Genomic DNA, 18535 nt, shown 5'->3' on the forward strand with positions numbered 1-18535 from the left:
TGGTAACTCAAGAAAGCTTGCTCAGCCACAGAGCAGGCAGATATAGATGGCGAGGGTCAACCTCCAACAGGCAGTGAAAACCTTTTTCAAAAAACCTTGATATGCTCTGCCCATGAAGCCAGTGGGAGCCACAACCCATGGTAAAGATAACTTCATACACTGAGGAATAATTGCCCCATACCACAAGGAGAATTTTGAAATTTTTCTTAATTTTAAATACTACCCAGCAAAAGGGGGAGGGGAGTCTTAAAAAAAACTCCTAAGTTATAGCTTACAGAACTAGTTTTGGGGTCCTTTGGTCCCTGTATAATATAACCCTTTCACGCCAATTCTTAACCTTGGATTACAGTCAGTAGAAATGTACTCTGACACCATTAACAAAAAAATTCACATATAATAATTTTCATAGGTTGCAGTCAGAGTCTCCCCAGTCTAAAATAATTTCTCTCCTGTACATTTTACCCTAAATTCTATTCCATATCCTTTACTCTCTTCTTCTTTCTTCCCACCAGGGGAGTTGTAGGTTTTCATTAAGTACCACCAGACCTACACATACTGTTAAAACGTTTAATAAAGAGAACAGAGTATGTTTTTTAAAGTATTGCCTTTGCCAAAGTATTCTTAGACAATAAAGATGAACATAATTTGCAGTTAAATCACTGAAACTTGCTGTCAGAAAATACAGAAGAAAAATACTATTTATTTTATAAACTTATGAATTACCATTATCAGTATTAAAAAGCTGAATGAACAGCTCAATGGAGTGTTCAATCCCCCAGTTAGTATAATCTGCTTACCAGGCATGATGACATCTGGGAAACCTATCTTTCTGGTAATAGCCACTCCTCTGTTAAAGATCATGGGGTATTCCTTGCGAATCTGCTCCATTTCTCCCCGAAGCAGCTGAAGAGAAATTATAAGTCCTGCAAGAAAGAAATACAGTTATTTTCCTGAAAACATCATCCTCACAACTAAATTGATACAAAACCCCTCTTTGTTAGACTTTAAGTGGGAAAAATACGTTTTTGTTAAACAAAGGAAATTGTTATGATCCTCTAAAGATGCCAGCCACCAATGCAGGTGGAACGTTAGGAGAAAATGCTACTGAAACATGGCCATACAACCCAGAAAACCCACAACACCCAACCTGAATGAAGTTTGAGCAAAGGAATAAGCGATCCAGAGAGGCATGAGGAACTGCACAAGCTGTGGGGATGCTGGGGAGAATTTGAAAGTTGCCTCACACCTGATTCCTCCTTCCAGGGTTCTGTAAACATTTGGAGGATGGACCAGACTGATTTCCCTTCAATCTCTTTCCATTTTACTGATTCAGCTTTCTGTACTCCTGGAGCATATGTATTCCTTATCAGCCCAACCCCCCTGCCCTTGGGTTAATTTACAGATTCTTATTTTTCTGAACACCTGGAAACTCTCCCAAGTGTGTGGCCTGATTTTGTTGCTTTTATTATTAGCGTGGGCCTAGCTAGTATACTGTTGATACAGTAACAAACTAAAGACCCAAAAACAACCATAGAAGGCAACAATCTGCAAGTACTCACAAGATGCCTTTGCCCTATAAATTCTCAGGGATTTAAGGATGTTAATTTCCCCCTTTCCCCCTGTGTGGTGTAGTGGTTAAGAGCAGGTACACTCTAACCTGGAGAACCAGGTTTGATTCCCCACTCTGCCACTTAAACTGTGGAGGTTTATCTGGGGAACCAGATAAGGTTGTGCACTCCAACACATGCCATCTGCCATTATTTATTATTTAATTACATTTCTATACTGCCCCTCCCCTTTTGTGCTTGGGGTGGTCACAAAACAGCATCTAACACAATCACTATAAAACTAACTATAAAAATATAAAATAATATTACAGTTTAAAATCTATACTTTCCCACACAACTAAGATGGCAAAATCTTATTTCCATAAGAGCCTCCAAGCCCTGGAAGGAGGGGGGGGGCGCAGGACGAGGAGGCACAGAGGCTGCCGGAGGTGGGCACAGCCCGAACATCTCATAGGAACCTCCAGCCCCAGGGAATAGGAGTCTCCATGTCTGCAGCAGCACCTGTCTTAAAGTGACCAGCCTTCCAGCAGGGCATCATGCAGCAGCAGCGCTTGTCTTTCCTTGCAAAGACGCAGGCACAGTATGGCCCTAGTCATGTGGTGCCAAGGGCAAATGCTCTAACTTGACCTACCATTGTTACATGCCTGGTTCCTACTTAAAAGGAACCACTATTCCCACTGGGAATTAAGGTCTCTCATACGGAACATTTAAAACACAATACACCAAATTTCATGACAATTTTAAAATAAAATGATTCAAAAGTTCAGAAACCAAGATAAAAAAAGTGATAGCAGCTTGCTTTGTCTTCTAGCACAGATTTGCCTCTACTTGCTTTCTGTGCTATCAGATGTATCAAAGAGTTGCTATCTCATGTTGAGCTGTTCATAATAACCTCTTTGATAATGCAGACTCCCATAAATATAATAACATAACTATTATAAACTTCAGTAAATGGAATGCTATTTTAAATCTCAATTTTTTTCTTCTTAAGAAGAAGAATAATTGCTTGAAGTATTTGAAAAGGAGTAGAAATGATAACAATGTAACTGAAATGCTTTGCACATATTTATTTGGGAGCTGAGAACAAATTAAATTTCATCTTGGAGTGACTCTCTAATTGATTCTCTAACTACTAGAAGAAAATTGACTCTCTAACTAATAGAAGAAAAGAAAAAGTCAATTTTGTCAAAACAAATTTCTCTTGCTGTTTTCATGGGCACAATGGGCCCATCTACCTTAAAAAAAATTTTTAATTATTGGCTACTTGGTTCAGAACTAGGTTTTGTAGAACTGATTTACAAGTACTAGTGGTCTGCTCTACAGCAGTTATATATTGTAAACTGAGCTTTTATACTAGGCTGTCTCTCCAAGAACAAAGTGAAATATATCCTAAGGAATCACCATGTCTCTTGAGTTTGTAGGAAGATGGGTATATAGTTCAAAGTATTAAAAATGAGAGATATTGCATAAATAAAAATCAGCAATTTTCACCAGTCTAATTCTGTAGCGTTAATGCTGCTCAAGACTAAGAAAAGCATTGTTCTATGCGGTATCAGCTGCTGCTATAGCTTGTACATAGTATCTGAGCATGTGGGTTTGCGCAAATATAAATTAAGGAGAATATATATCCTCAGCAGTTGCTTTTTTCCCTAAAGCTTACATTTAAAATTGATACAACTGCCAGAGTTGTTAAGAAAGTCACCATAATTGTACTTATAAAAATAAATCCTCATATTTATTCAATATCATAAGTTTAGCTCTCTGTCCTGAGGAACGTGTAATTAAATGTTTACATAGGGCAAAACAAGATACAAAAAGGGAAGGAAAGAAAATTGAGGCAATGTTAAAAAGGAAAAAATATCAGAGTGTTACAGAAGTAATTATATATATATTTTTGCTGAGTTTGCAAGTTGAATGACAAGTTACACATCTGTTTCTTAGATCAGCGTTTATCTTGGACAGTTAGTTGGAACAATTATAGGAAAAGGCTTGATTAACTGCTTTTAAGAGTTGTGACTGGCTTTCTTATCTTGGTGTATCAGATTATCTCATATGTACTTGCTAATTGACTATTTGTTCCTGTGTTACTTATTTCTTATTTATGGTAACAAATCAGATATCTAGAAATAACCACATGATTATGAGAATTCAAACTTAGAGAAAGATAAGACCAGTGTTCTTCTATAAATAAGCATCCCTATGAAAAGCAAATCAGATTTCTCTGGCTAGAGGCATCAGAAGAGGTTTAAGAAGAGGTGAGAGCTCTTAATGAAATATTAGGTATTTTGGGCTTTTTTGATATTCCCTAAATACAGAGACAAAAGCTGAAAACTGATTTGTTTTAAAATATCAATTGTAATATGATTAAGCAATGTCAGGAATGTATTGTTGAAGGCTTTCACGGCCGGAATCACTTGGGTGCTGTGTGGTTTCCGGGCTATGGCATTTGCAACATCTGTGGCTGGCATCTTCAGAGGATCCTCTGAAGATGCCAGCCACAGGTGCAGGCGAAACGTCAGGAGAGAATGTTGCTAGAACACGGCCATACAGCCCGGAAACCACACAGCACCCAAATGTCAGGAAGGCTGATAATTTTAGCCTTTATTTCCTCAGTTTTTATGTTTTTGTCTTGCTCAATTAAAATAATATTTTCTTTGTTGAATAAAATATACAGGTTTTTTAAAAAGTTTATTCAGGTGTCTTATTGCTAAAAGTTCAAGAGAAAAAATGAACTCACACTCAAAAATGTTTGCCTTATCAGACATCAAGGGCAAAAAAGGTTTCTGTAATGTGATAAACCCTCATCAGTGTTTCACAGGCAAAGCCTTGAACATTATTCAGTCCAAACTCTCTAACAGAGTACGGGGAATATTCCCGTGCTACAACAGGATTCTTATGTTAGCTTGTCAGTCGCAAAAAAGGAGGGGGGAGCAAAGCCTTTAAAGCTCTTTCAGAATTCCTCAGAGATGGTGTCAAACTGCATCAGGTTCATACTAGACTCTTCTTTTAAGTTCTTGGGCTGAAGAATTATGATTTTTTTAACAGAAAGAGAGTTTCAGAAATTTTCTCCCATGGGTTTCTAAATATTGTCATTTTAATGTCAAATTTGTATCTCCTATACAAAACAATAAATGAGCCCAAAATGTTATTGTTCCAAGGTCTGTACCTCTGTTTATCAGTTCACTGTTGTTGATAAAAAGCTACCTTAGGTTGGGGAGTTAGGGAAACCACCTATAAGCATGGAAAGGCCTACCACCTGAGGCCTGTGAAGAAGTTATCATTGTTCATGAAGAGATGTAGAGTATTAATGATGCACTGGAGCTCTGATTTGAGATTGGCAGGTGATAACCAGTAACATTCTGTTGTTACCTCTGTTTGGCTTCTTGTTTAGTGGGATATTTTGGGGTACCAGTCTGGTTTTGTCAATCTGTTTCTTCACCAGAAATATCTACTGAAAATCCTTCAGGTTTTATTTGTTGCCTTTTAAAAGTCAAAGAGCCATGCTTCTGAATGAACAGTTGACCTGGACTCTCCATTCTGATCGTAGGCACCAGAAGCAGTGAGGGAGGAAACAGCCATAGTTAGCCATTGAAAATAGTAGGCTGGATTCAGAGGCCAGGTCTATAGTCCATTATTTAGAACAACCTGTCAAAAAAACTGAGTTTCACTATAGTTCCTTGGTCTTTCACAGTTTGGTTCAGGCTGAGGCCCACTCTAAAATAAGAGCGAATTCAACTGAGCTGCATATTAACAAAAATACCAGAGCTGACCTTTGCCAACTGCTAAGAACCCAGATGCTGGAAATTAAAATATGGCCCCATGCTTCACTCCCTGGGACCTCAAGGTTGTAAAAGCTAGCACCAAGTTCCAGGAATTAAGCCGATTAAATTATTGCACTGTTATAGTGAGATGAGAGGGTTTAAGGCTGCAGAGTACATTCTGTGTTATCTCATCCTAACCCTTAACGTCACCTGGTCAGTTCATAACTGTCTTAGATCATCAGACATCGATTTGATTAGTAATTAGGCCCGACCACATCAAGTCTTTGTTACAAATATGGCTTTTCAAACCTAGCAATTTGTGCTTCTTTGGACCTTTTAACAGATTTCTAGATTCACCATTTGGAATCTTGACAAGTGTGCCATGTTGCTGGAAACTATGGCTGTCTGACACGTTGGAACTTTGCTTGGGATAGAGTGGTTACTTTGCAATCGTCAAAGTGCAGCATCAAATGCAGGTTACTTTGCAACTGCCCACTGGGGATAGGTTTCTTTTGTTTTATTCCTCACTGCTAATGTTCTCTTATTTGTATTTGCGGTGTCCCTTCCACCGTGGCCCCATATGCTACATTCACTCTTTTTTTCTTTATAAATAAATGTATAATAATTGCCAACCAACGTTTGTTCTCTATATGGTAGCTGCCACCAAGAATATAATTTTTAAACCTTTATCTCCTTTTGGTAGTATGTACAAGCTTATAAGGCAAAGTGGATGGGTGGGATTTCAATGTTTCTTCAAACCAAGTAAGATTTTGTTTATAATTGATGTTAACTTCAAAGTTTCAAGCAAAATATTTAAAAAACGAAATCACACAGAGGTAACACATATTTCACTCAACATAAATGCACTCTGACACTTTCTGACAGTTTCTCTCTCTTAGTTCTCTCAGGCTCTCTGTCTTTATTTTGTCTATCAATTTATTGAGGCTCTGACTTTCTCTGTACACCCTCTGACTTTTTGGCTAACTCTCTCACAGAGCTTTGACACTCTATGACTTCTCACATAGAAACCCGGACATATTCTGCTATGCTCACACAGAGTTTTGACACTCTTAAGTCTTTTCACTCTGAACCTGTCACCTTCTGCTCTCTCTCTCTGATTCTCTGACACCTTCTGCCAGTCCAGCGTAGTCCTCCCAAATGCACTCCAGAATCAACCAACCATATCACTCTCTATTCCCTCTCACCCCCCTTTCTCTCTCCAATTCAGTTGTAGTTTAAAGTCACATATACACATACTAAAATCATTAAAGTATTCTTGCACAATTTTAATAAATTTCCTTTTAATCATATTTGGAGGTGTTTTCTGATTAGCTGGTTTCAATCTAAATCCAATTCTGGCGACCTACTACTAGGTTAACTATTATTAAGGAAACTCATTCTGCAAGTGGTCTAGTTTGTGTGGTTGACTTTCATGTTTGTAATCCCAGAAAGCCTGGAAGTCTGCCCTTTGGCTTCTGGTTGCTGGGAAGAGCTAATGGCAGCACTACCTGACTGGTGTTTTTGGATTCAATCATCAAGGTCTGTAAACACCTCTCCTTGGGCAGGATACCTGTCACACTGCTTTTTTCACCTCACATTCCACTGAATCCATCGAAGACGGAGATCCTCTGGCTTGGCCGCGAGGGAGGGGACAGGATTTTCCAGCCACCGGTGTGGGAGGGGGTCACATTGGCGCCGACCCCCTCCGTGCGCAGCCTGGGGGTCCACCTGGATTTCTCTCTCTCAATGGAGACCCAGGTGGCCCATACAACCCAGGCTGCCTTTTTCCACCTCCGTCAGGCCCGGAGGCTGGCTCCTTTCCTCTCCCAAGCGGACCTAGCCACTGTGATCCATGCAACGGTCACCTCCAGATTAGACTATTGTAACTCGCTCTACGCGGGTCTTCCCTTGCGTTTGATCCGGAGACTAAAACTGGTCCAGCATGCAGCGGCGCGTCTACTTACGGGCAGCGCCATTTATGATCATATTCAGCCTGTATTGCGCCAACTGCACTGGCTCCCGGTGGAGTTCCGGATCATCTTCAAGGTGCTGGTGTTGACCTTTAAGGCCTTACGCATCACCCCGTATGTCCCTGCACGGCCTCTCCGCTCAACGAAGGCTAATTTATTAGTGGTCCCTGGCCCCTCAATGATGCGGCTGGCCTCCACGCGGGCCAGGGCCTTTACGGCTCTGGCCCCGGCCTGGTGGAACACCCTTCCTCCGGCTGTCCGGGCCCTGCGGGACCGCCAACGAAGTTCCAAGCAGGGAGCCTGTAATAACGCGAGATTATTCCGCTTGGCAGACGCTTTGGAGGGGACTCCAGCTTACGCTGAAATGGTGCCCTTGAGGATGCCCCAGTCGGCCTGTTATTTAGGCTACCATCTAATGTGGCTCGCCTCCCTCCCCTCCCCTCCTTTTCTTCTGGAAGAATTTTAATGAAATATGGGGCTGGTCGGACGCCTCCTATTATTATTACTATTAGTGTTTGTTACCGCTGTTTTAAAGATTTTAGTGGCTTGTTTTACCATGTTTTTATGCTGTACACTGCCCAGAGCCCCTAGGGGATGGGGCGGTATAAAAGTTTAATAAAATAAATAAATAAACAAACAAACAAACAAACAAACAAATAAATAAATAAATCCCAGACGGTACAATGTATGGCATAGTGTCATTATGCTTGGCATAGTTGGAATATACACAGGGGACTTTGGTCATGAAAAGGGTGCTCCAGGAAAAGGGTGCTCAAAAAGAGCATTCTGCACAAAAAACCAAGGAAGAAAACATCTACTATTAAAACATATGTATAATACTGTTCCATTCAAATGACTGACAGGTAACTTTATCTCAGGAAGAAACAACAAAGGGCACAATCCATGCTTCCAACAGAGGTTGCAAGTACAATGCATCCCACAAGATAAGCAAAGGGAAGCTGCTGCAAACTGACTGTTGCAACTCCCTTCCCTGGTTCCTACTATGCACTGTTCAATAAACCTGACCTCCCCTCAGTGACAAAGGGAGGGGGAACTGCGCCCAGGGCATGAGCTGCCCACGCGCCCCCTCCTGCCCCTGTCCCCACCACGTGACGGCAATGACAGTGCCTGGGACAAGCCGCCCCAGAAATCCCCATTGCCGCTACGCATCTGCCTCCCCTTCAACAATTGCTACCAGACAGCAATAAAGAAAAGGGAAAAGGACTCCTTTCAGATATGCTGGAACCACTTGGCTATGCTTTGAGTGTGATGCCATGCCATGCCGGTATAGCCCCTTCTGCAACTGGGGGATACAAGAAGCACATATATAGATATGCTACTTCACCCTACATTGTGTTACTGTTGGAGATATGCTATTAGTTCCTATTGTTTGCCAGATCAAAGCCCCATGGAGCAGCACCAGCAGACAACAGAGACACAGATTTGAAAAAAAATTCCCTACAGGGGATGGGTTAAGTATTGGCTCCTTGGATACACAATGGCTTCCAAGAAGTGTATCCCAACATGTGGGAACCTCCAAAGGAAAAGGGGCTGGGGGAACAGCAGCATCAAGTGCAGGATTATGGAGCTCACTAGCTGTTTTGCTGCTGCCATGGAATATTATGCATTACCGTCCGTGTGTCTCTTTGGACTCTTTGCAGGTAGCCCTCCAACAGGGGTAGAAGCTAGGATGGATTCCATTCATAGTTCAATTCCAATCACCTGCTGAGCCTGCAATACAACCAATAGCTGCAGTGACCAGTGTGAATCTAGTTGCTATGCTACCTCAATTGTTGCATCCTCGCTCCTGCATCATGGTAAGCTGATTAACAGTCAGTTGTTTGAGGAGAACAGTTGTCCCCTTCGTGGACATAAAGAGATAGGGACAGATCTTTCTTTGATTCTACTGTTTGCCAATGCAGTGATCAAAGAAACAGCAGGGCGTGTTGGAGCAAGAGAGATGACAACCCCATTAATCTATCTACCTTGCTCTTCGAACTGTATGCTTGATTCTGATCAATAAATGTGTGTCACAACTCTATCTGTTTCATTGGGAGTGTCCAATGTTTATACAAACATGCTGTTTCAAGAGGATGGGCAGGCTCTTCAGATTCCATAATCCACCTGATCACTGCTGGCATTCTTTAAGCCATAAAACCATCATGGTGGGGAGAAGGTATAGTAATGTGAAGAAGGATGGAGAACAAGGGTTACAGGATAAAGGCAAGCAGATAGCAGCAATGAACTGCTCACTGAAGCAGAGGGATGGTGCTTTATTGTTTGCTAACCAAATTTATTTGTATGAATGGAAGCCAGTTAGCATTACTGACTCATTCTAACTAACTGGTTTAATAATGCAAAACTTCAGCAGCAGCTAGAACTACAAGGGCTGCTGGGTAACTATCAAAATTCAAGACTTGGGCAAATAAACTAGGATATGCTGTACCTGTGCATGTCCCTTTCATTGTGGCTTTCTCTGTGGTCCTGCCTGGTATACATGACTGTCTACATCAGTGCTGCTGGACTGGAGGATTCTCAATGCTCTATGCTGTGTCTCATTCCTGTATGCTCAGGTAGATGTGTGGTTAGAAGACAGCTCTTGAGTATGAGATATATGGGTTCTAATCTAGTCTCTTCCTTCGATTTTGAAGCTGATTGCTCAGTTGTTGGACAATATGTGCATTTTGCCTTCCTGCAAGCAGCCCCTGGGTGTGATCCAAACCCATAGATCCTACTTGGCACCCAGTGAACACACATGAAGCTGCCTTATGCTGAATTTGGTCCATCAATGTCAGTATTGGCTACTCAGACTTACAGTGGCTCTCCAGCATCTCAGCTAGTGGTCTTTCACATCACTGCCTATCTGATCCTTTTAAATGGAGATGCTGGGGATTGAACCTGGGACCTCCTGCATGAAAGGTAGAGGCTTTTCCACTGAGCCACAGTTTTATAAGCCTTTTCTCAGCGAGGTGATGGAGACAGGAATGTCTTCTGCAATTTTGTGGTTGTGAACCCTCTTCTTGCTTCCCTGATGTCTGCATCCCTCATGACTGGCTAAAGGCGGGTACTCTTTCAACTCTTCCACCCCAAGCCCTGCATATGTGATAAGCATTAATGCTGCCTCTGCCAACCAAACTACAGAGGCACATGGATGGTGTTGCTAGAATGGCTGCTTTCTTTCCCATGTGTGCACTGAGCAAAGGAAACATGGTTGCAGGATAAAATCTGAACCTGAATCTGTGGAACTCTATGGTGTGCTATCATTTCAAGACTCCTCCAGCTCACAGCACGATTCTCCTTACAGTGAAGGATGTTGCTTTCCCTTAATTTCCTCCACATATGTGGAGAGGGCAGGACTAATGGCATAAGCTCTATACTGGTGTCTCTGGATAAGATTGTAAGTGAATTAAAAGAAGAACTCCATATGTCTCTTCTCAACTGAAACATGCACACAGTCTTACAGAATGCAAGTGAAATTAAACAGCATCTGTATGTGAATTACACATATTTATTTAAAAGAGTTATATTGAACCTTTTAACAAATGATGGGTACTCAAATACGCATGTTCAAAATAAAATATATTGATAATGTGTTATTACAAATTGCTATCAGTAAAGCTATGTAAAAACTAATAATAGAAACAATTCAACTCTCTGCTCAATCTACTCTTTTTTAGCTTGAATTGCAGATCATACTACTTTATATAAAAATGAGAAGTATTTGCCATTTAACAATGAAATGTTATGGTTACTGTACCCAAATGACTGTAGTAACAATAGGGATGAACAATTCCAAATCAGTTTTCCAAATGTAAGGAAGACTTGTGACAGTCAGTTGTATTTTAAGGGAGTGATTGACAGGGAGTTTGAATGGAATTCTGAAAATGGCAATTGGAAAGTTTTGACAGTTGAGAACTGATAGTCGACTGAGAGAAGGAATTACCCCAGGCCAATTAAAAGAAGAACTGGGAAAGTATGTGAATGTTCCTAACTCCTCCCAATAAAGAACTCTGTTAACAAACAAAGAAAATCTCAGATTTAAGAAACAAACCAGTGACTGCCAAGAGAAATCACTCTCCATAGAAATTAAAAGGTTAAACCTGGGTAGAACTGGAATTACAATATATCACTTGAACATAACCATCTCAGGTTCCTCAATTCTGTTATTCTGTTACAAACCTAGTTCCAATTATCAATTTTGGCTAACTTCGCTTTTAAATCCCCCCCCCCCCCAAAGAGACAAATAAAACCATTTAGAAAATAAGGTGACCATTTTAAATAGTGGCAATGGTATCATAACAAGCTATACATCACAAGAGAGTTAGCATGGGTTGGTGTCTATGGAAGAACCGAATTTGTAAAAAAAATTAAAACAAGAGGACTTCCATCATAGTTCCTATTAACAAATTTGTTTTAAATTGAAGTTTGTATGGTAGTCATTAATGCCGCATCCCTTGTTTGTACTTTTGGGGTGTCCTGCACATTTTGTGGGACAGGAGCACCTTCCCTATGAGGAGAGGCTGCAGCGTTTGGGACTCTTTAGTTTGGAGAGGAGGCGTCTGAGGGGGGATATGATTGAAGTCTACAAAATTATGCATGGGGTAGAAAATGTTGACAGAGAGAAATTTTTCTCTCTTTCTCACAATACTAGAACCAGGGGGCATTCATTGAAAATGCTGGGGGGAAGAATGAGGACTAATAAAAGGAAACACTTCTTCACGCAACGTGTGATTGGTGTTTGGAATATGCTGCCACAGGAGGTGGTGATGGCCACTCACCTGGATAGCTTTAAAAGGGGCTTGGACAGATTTATGGAGGAGAAGTCGATTTATGGCTACCAATCTTGATCCTCTTTGATCTCAGATTGCAAATGCCTTAACAGACCAGGTGATCGGGAGCAACAGCAGCAGAAGGCCATTGCTTTCACCTCCTGCAGGTGAGCTCCCAAAGGCACCTGGTGGGCCACTGCGAGTAGCAGAGAGCTAGACTAGATGGACTCTGGTCTGATCCAGCTGGCTTGTTCTTATGTTCTTATGTGGCAGTTATGCCACTAACTATACACTCAGCAAGTAGTTGCAACTCATCTTTGATTACTTAAGATTATACCTCTACAATATAGCATGGGTAGTGGTTAGAATGTCAAACAGGATCTCAGAGACTCAGGTTTGAATCCCATGAAAGATTGCTGGATGGCCCTGGGCCAGTTACAACCTAACCTACCTCACAGCTTGTTGTGAGAATAAATGGTTAGGAGGAGGAGGAGGAGGCTGTAAGCCACTTGGGTACCCACTGAGAAGAAGTGAAATAAAAACATATGTTTGTTGCATGACCACTTCAGTTTTTTGGGAATACACTTAAGGCCATAACAAAATAGCTACGAGTATAAAAAAATTAAATTTAACAGGGCCCCTTATAAACTATTTTGGACTGTCCTCAAGTCCTGGAAGCACTTCCAGTCATGCACCATTTGAGCATACATAAAGTTTACTGAGTCAAAATCAGTCAAAACATTTAAAATTAAGATGACATTCCCCACCAGAATAGGATTTATGATGGGATAAGCATGCTGAAAATGTGATCATCTGCTTAATCTTTTTATGAGTGGGAACTGGATTACTCTACACAAATCATATACACAGAGAAGAGAAATCATATGCACCTTGAGAGACAGATTTACATAGCAAATTACAGAAACATCATTCTCCAATAGGGCTCCTTTTACAATCTTATTCCATAAAACATACTTTGTAAATAATAGCCTTCAATTTCATAAACATTTTACATTATGTTGTGACAATATGAAGGCAGAAAAATTCATTTGAACATCCAGTTTCAGCATTCTCAGTTTTGGATAATAAATGTTTAGCCTACTATTATAATGAGAACTGAATTCTGAAACCACCTTTAAGGTGGTTCAATAATTACCTTGATGCTAATCTGAAAACAGAACATTTTGATCACGGTTAGCTCTACTTTGCTGTTATTGAAACAGATATTTTTGTCTAGAGAACGAAGAACTTTTTGAGGCACGATATGGTAAGTCTGATATTTATGCATTTTGTATTTACCCCAGGGGTAATTTATACCTTTGCTGTAATGCCAAGCACACAACCTAACAGAAGCTCATACATGACATGTTATTTTTCCTTCCTTCTCACCTTAGAGAAACATTCGTTGTTATTATTATAATTAACATATTTTCCTTGTAAAAATGTACCCTATACTGCATTTAAATAAATGTACTCAGCATGTCTTCAATTCAGGTGGAAGTTTTAAGAGGGAGGGCTATGCATTATGTTTGTGTGTTTAGAAATAAAGGCAGACTATTGAGATGCACCCTTTTCAAGATTGCAAGAATCGGCTGGCTTTTAAAAATGTATCATAGAAGATGGTGAAATGGGATTTAGTGCCAGAAATTATTTTTCCCATTCACCTTTTTAGTAGCACTTGGTATTAAGAAAGTTAACAGTAGGCTGTAAGCTGCAGTAATGGTCTGCCTACATTCTCTGAACACATCCTGGAAAAAAGTTATTTACTGAAGGGAGATCTTTGTGAGGCCACTAAGACTTTAAAATGTTGTTAAGGGCAGAAGACATAAGTTTGCTAAGTTCTATGAGTGACTGCTTCAGTAAAACTTACCTGTGCATCAGATTTCACATTTTCTGATCAAATTAAATTGTGATTTAAGATATGAGTTGTCTGAGAATTTTTAAAAATATGTCTAGTCTTGGGGATCATGTTTTACTGTATCTCTATACATTAAGAAAAAATTGTTTAAGATGAACCATCAAATTTATCTTACTCCCAAGAAGCTTGCAAAGATACATAATACTGTTAGTAAATGATGGCTTTGTTATCATCAGTCTGCAGATTATTTACATATGTGATGGCAGTGTTCAAGCACCATGAATTATTAGTATAATCTGAGTGAGAAATTGAGAAAAGGGGGGCACCCCCCCCAAAAGGGGTGCCCCATCCCCCATTGTTTCCAATGGGAGCTAATAGTAGATGGGGCTACATTTTGAGGGTCCATGACTTTGGACCACTTGAACCAAACTTCACCAAAACTTGGGTGGTATCATCAGGATAATCACTTGCTGATACCAGCCAGGTTTGGTGATGTTTGGTTTAGGGGGTCCAAAGTTATGGACGCTCAAAGGGGTGCCCCATCCCTCACTGTTTCCAATGGGAGCTAATAGTAGATGGGGCTACATTTTGAGGGTCCATAACTTTGGACCCCCTGAACCAATCTTAATTATACTGAAAATATACTGAAATATGCTGAAACAAACATCCAATTCTTAACCACAAAGAATTCACACAAGTTTTTAAAATATGCAAAATTAAATATTACCATAGTTTGAGCTGGGTGCTGTATATTTGGTGCTGGACTTGCGAATGATGTTTTCATGAATCTGATACCATTCATTCTCATTGTTGCACCTACAAAAACATAGTCAACATTACCTGCTGCTTTAAGAAGACTTAAATGCATGTGTGAGCAACTTATACAACAAAGGGGAAAAAACCATTTGTAAGTTAAAAAAACATGAATTCTGATAATGTATATAAAATAGGATGAGCCTTTTCAAATTAAGAACCTCTGAAATCCTATTGGTACTAAAATGCTGATAGCGTCTTATAACTTTGCTTGGAAATGTATTTCTCTCTTTCAAACGTTATGTTTGTTCAGTGTACACTAGCATACTAGCAGTATCACATCCACGCAAAATGTGATGTAATAAAACATGTGTGGCTATGTAAAAAAATATTATCCCAGAAGGAGACAAACACTCCGGTTAGTGAACAACAACTTACTGGTGATCCCTGGCCCAAAAGAGTTCCACTTAGCATAAACCAGGTCATTTTCAGCCCAGGCCCCAACCTGGTGGAACACTCTATCCCAAGGAAACCTGGCCTCTATGAGATTTGATTAAATTTGATGAAACAGGGCCTGCAAAACAGAGTTGTTCAACCAGGCTTATGGTTGAGGCTGAAATGGTATAATCAACAATTTCCACCAACTTTTGGCCTCTCCAACTCCCTCCCTCCTATTACCACATCACAATTTTAGTCACCATCTGCTTTAGAGTTTAGTGCTGATGTTTTTTAAAAAAATTATGATATGAACTGTATTTATTGTATTTTTCATGATGGAGGCAGCCGTGAGCCTGTAAGGGAAAGGGAAGCATATAAACAATAAATACATTCGTATATACCTCCTGGGAAATAGTTCTGTGCTGGATATATATAATATTACATTTTATATCTAAATATAGATGCTTGAATCCTGCACCATTGTTCCACAAGTGCTTCTCTCCAGGTGCTGTGGAGGTGGACCTCCACTGAGAGGCACATTCTTTTTATACTAGGTACCTTAGGATTCCTTGAAAAAAAGCAGCCTAATACAAATAGAATTATCCAAAGCTGAAGGAAGCAAGTTTCACACTACAGGACCACCTCCATAACTTTGAAAATAAAGCACAGATGGAGCAAAGCAAAAGTACTGGTATAGGATCCAAACCAATGAGATGTGATTAGCAGGTTGACCTCAGGAAACATGAAGTAGCACAGCAATGGAAATAAAGGTCCACATTGGATCTGTGGCTATTCACAACACGGTAATTTTAAAATTACCGAATCTCATCCACTTCTGCAAAGTGTGTGCTGTTTCTTGTCTTATCTAGCAAGCTTATTTAATCTCCAAAATACTGGATATTTTAATAGGAACAGGCATTCACATAACCACTCACTAGCTGGCCCTTTAGAATAAGCATGCAAAGCAACACAATATTTTCCTTAAGCTTTCAAAGATGTTCAACACACATTTTGCATGCATATGATTTCAGGTACAATTCCTGCGACTTTCAATTACAGGATCTCAAGGAGCAGGGCTGTAATACTCCTGCCCATGATCTGGAAAGTTGCTGACAGTGAGAGGAGACAATACAGGACTAGATAAGCCAATTATCTGACAGTACAAGACAGCTTTGCACATTCTCTGCATGGTGTAAAAAAATTAGCCGAAACTTGTATAATCATGTTTTTAAAGAAGACCTTTAAATTCCTAGATCAACAGTACGTTTTCAATTCTCTTCTTGTTTACAGAATCAACTAATCAAAAAAACTTGGAAAGCATGTTATAAATATACTAAAGACTACTTATTCAAAAACTGGGGTATTCCCCCTCCTTCAGCAATAAAAAACTTACTGGTATCTCTTTTTTGGACACAAGTACTTCATTTAGTGAACAGGATTGAGTTATTGTGAGGACTGAAAATAATAATCAATTTATCTAATTCTCAATGAGGCCAAATATGTGAATACTTAAATCTGGAGAATTACGTCTTGAAAAGACAAGACAGACCTTTCTATAAATCTGAAAAATGCCCTAGGTTTGCAGAAAAATGTGAAAACTCAAAAAAATATGCAGGAAATTTTAAAATAAAAAAATTGCACAAGCAGTGTCTGTAGCTTTAAGAAATGGATGCCCTCAGAGCCAGTTCCTAGGCAACTACACAGCCTTCAATCCTTTGTTTCTGTCAGTAAAGGGCGGGGGGGAGCAGGGCCCCTACCAGGACTGTTTCAGCTTTTGAGTGAGGAGGCAGACTGATAGTGAAAAAACAGCGGTAAAGTCAGCTGTCCCAATTGGCCAGATTCCATGTTTCTAATTTCAGGTGGAGCTTAGGCTGATAGGATGGGTTCTAACACAGCCTTTGAAACTGAGTATGGATTCAGGGGAACCAAGGCTGCCCAAAATTGGGCCTCAGCAGAACAAGTAACATCAGCAGAGCAAGCAAAAAGGCCTCTTTCTGGGCAGGGTGGACATGGCTTTTTCCCTCAGAGTACAGCTTTCAGTCTTGATGCTCTGTCATGTCTAGCTTTAGACATAAATTGATGGCAAATTTTATACTTTGTCACTTCATGCTCCTCCCCCAAATATAAGACAGAATGAATAAGCTCCCTGTCAACAGCATCTTGATGCATTTTTTTTAAAAACAGAGCTCTTTGAGGCATGACAACGCCTTCCACAAAGAAGCCATGCTGGGGGGACATAGGCTTGAAAAAAGTCCCCATTGGGCTAATAATCTTCTTGTGCCTTAATAAAGACATTTTCTCAAAATAATATTCCAAAACTACTGACTTTCACTGAAAAACACACACATTAAACTGGGTCAGACCTAAAGGAGACACAACAAAGCATCCACTCTCTGTTGCAGCAAGAAGAGAACTGAGGAAAAGTTCCCCTGTCCCCGTCATCATGTCAGAGCATAGGCAAGAAAATCAATGCACGTTCCAGGGTCAGGAAACACCTCAGGTATTCCTTACAGCTCTTCCATGGAAACCACAATGATGAACCACAATGATGAACAAATAGAACTGATGTCAGAGAGCAATACACTGGAACCATCAATTAACAAATAAATGTATGTACCATCAGTCCATTGCAGTTCCTTCCCCTCCCACCCACCCCAAGACAAGCAGCAAACTAATCTATCATGTCCCAATTGATTTCTTGTGCCTCACTTTCAAGAATTACAAGTAAATGTCTCAAGAATATCATGCCAAGCAATAAACAAAAACCTCTCCTTATACACAGACCTGCTGGCAGGTAAACCTTTTTTTGTGGGTAGATCCTTCAAATTAATCAGAAAACAAGATTAAAATGTTTTAAATTAATAAAATAAAAATATATGTAATAAACAGGCATGCTTGCTAATCACCTGGAATGGTAAGTGGGCACCTATTTATTTATTTCTACCCCACACATTTCCCAGCAAAGCCAGGTTCAGGGGGCTTCCAACAACCTATATATACAATATAAACAATGTGTACATTTAAAACCACACTTCCTAAATATTGTAAAATTCATGATGGACAGTTTTGGGGCCAGGGATCATCAAAAAGTTGTTTTCAGATGAGCACAGTGGAGGTATATAGGAAGAGGTGGTCCCACAGATACAACGATCCCAGTCATTTGGGTTCCTGAAGGTCAATACCAAAACTAGCAAGTTATTCATGTATGCCAACCTGCCATTTCAAGAGGTAAGTTTGTGGGAAACAATTGGTTTGGTTGAATTGAGAACAGAACAAGTTAATGGAATGGATCTTTCCCCCTTCCTTTTGTGGCTCCTGAGACCCCAGAAAAACTGAGTGGATGTGAAAAGGGAATAGTGGCAAAGAAGGGGGGCGGGATTGTAGCAATTTGAACTCTCCTCATGAGCAAACTCTTTGT

The 18535-nt window shown here is 40.1% G+C and overlaps 1 protein-coding gene across 8 annotated transcripts in view; it reads right to left on the bottom strand.

The window, feature by feature from the left end:
• The window catches only part of DOCK3 (dedicator of cytokinesis 3), a 228932-nt gene that overhangs the window by 137918 nt on the left and 72479 nt on the right, over positions 1 to 18535 (bottom strand). For all 8 annotated transcript variants that reach the window (XM_048491130.1, XM_048491135.1, XM_048491129.1 and 5 more), the window contains exons 13-14: positions 14654 to 14742; positions 798 to 923 (exon numbers count right to left, since the gene is read on the bottom strand). In XM_048491130.1, coding sequence (XP_048347087.1) covers positions 798 to 923; positions 14654 to 14742 — 215 coding nt within the window. The remainder of the gene's footprint in view (positions 1 to 797; positions 924 to 14653; positions 14743 to 18535) is intronic.

This window comes from Sphaerodactylus townsendi, linkage group LG03 (genome assembly GCF_021028975.2).
Source record: "Sphaerodactylus townsendi isolate TG3544 linkage group LG03, MPM_Stown_v2.3, whole genome shotgun sequence".
Classification (NCBI taxonomy): domain Eukaryota; kingdom Metazoa; phylum Chordata; class Lepidosauria; order Squamata; family Sphaerodactylidae; genus Sphaerodactylus; species Sphaerodactylus townsendi.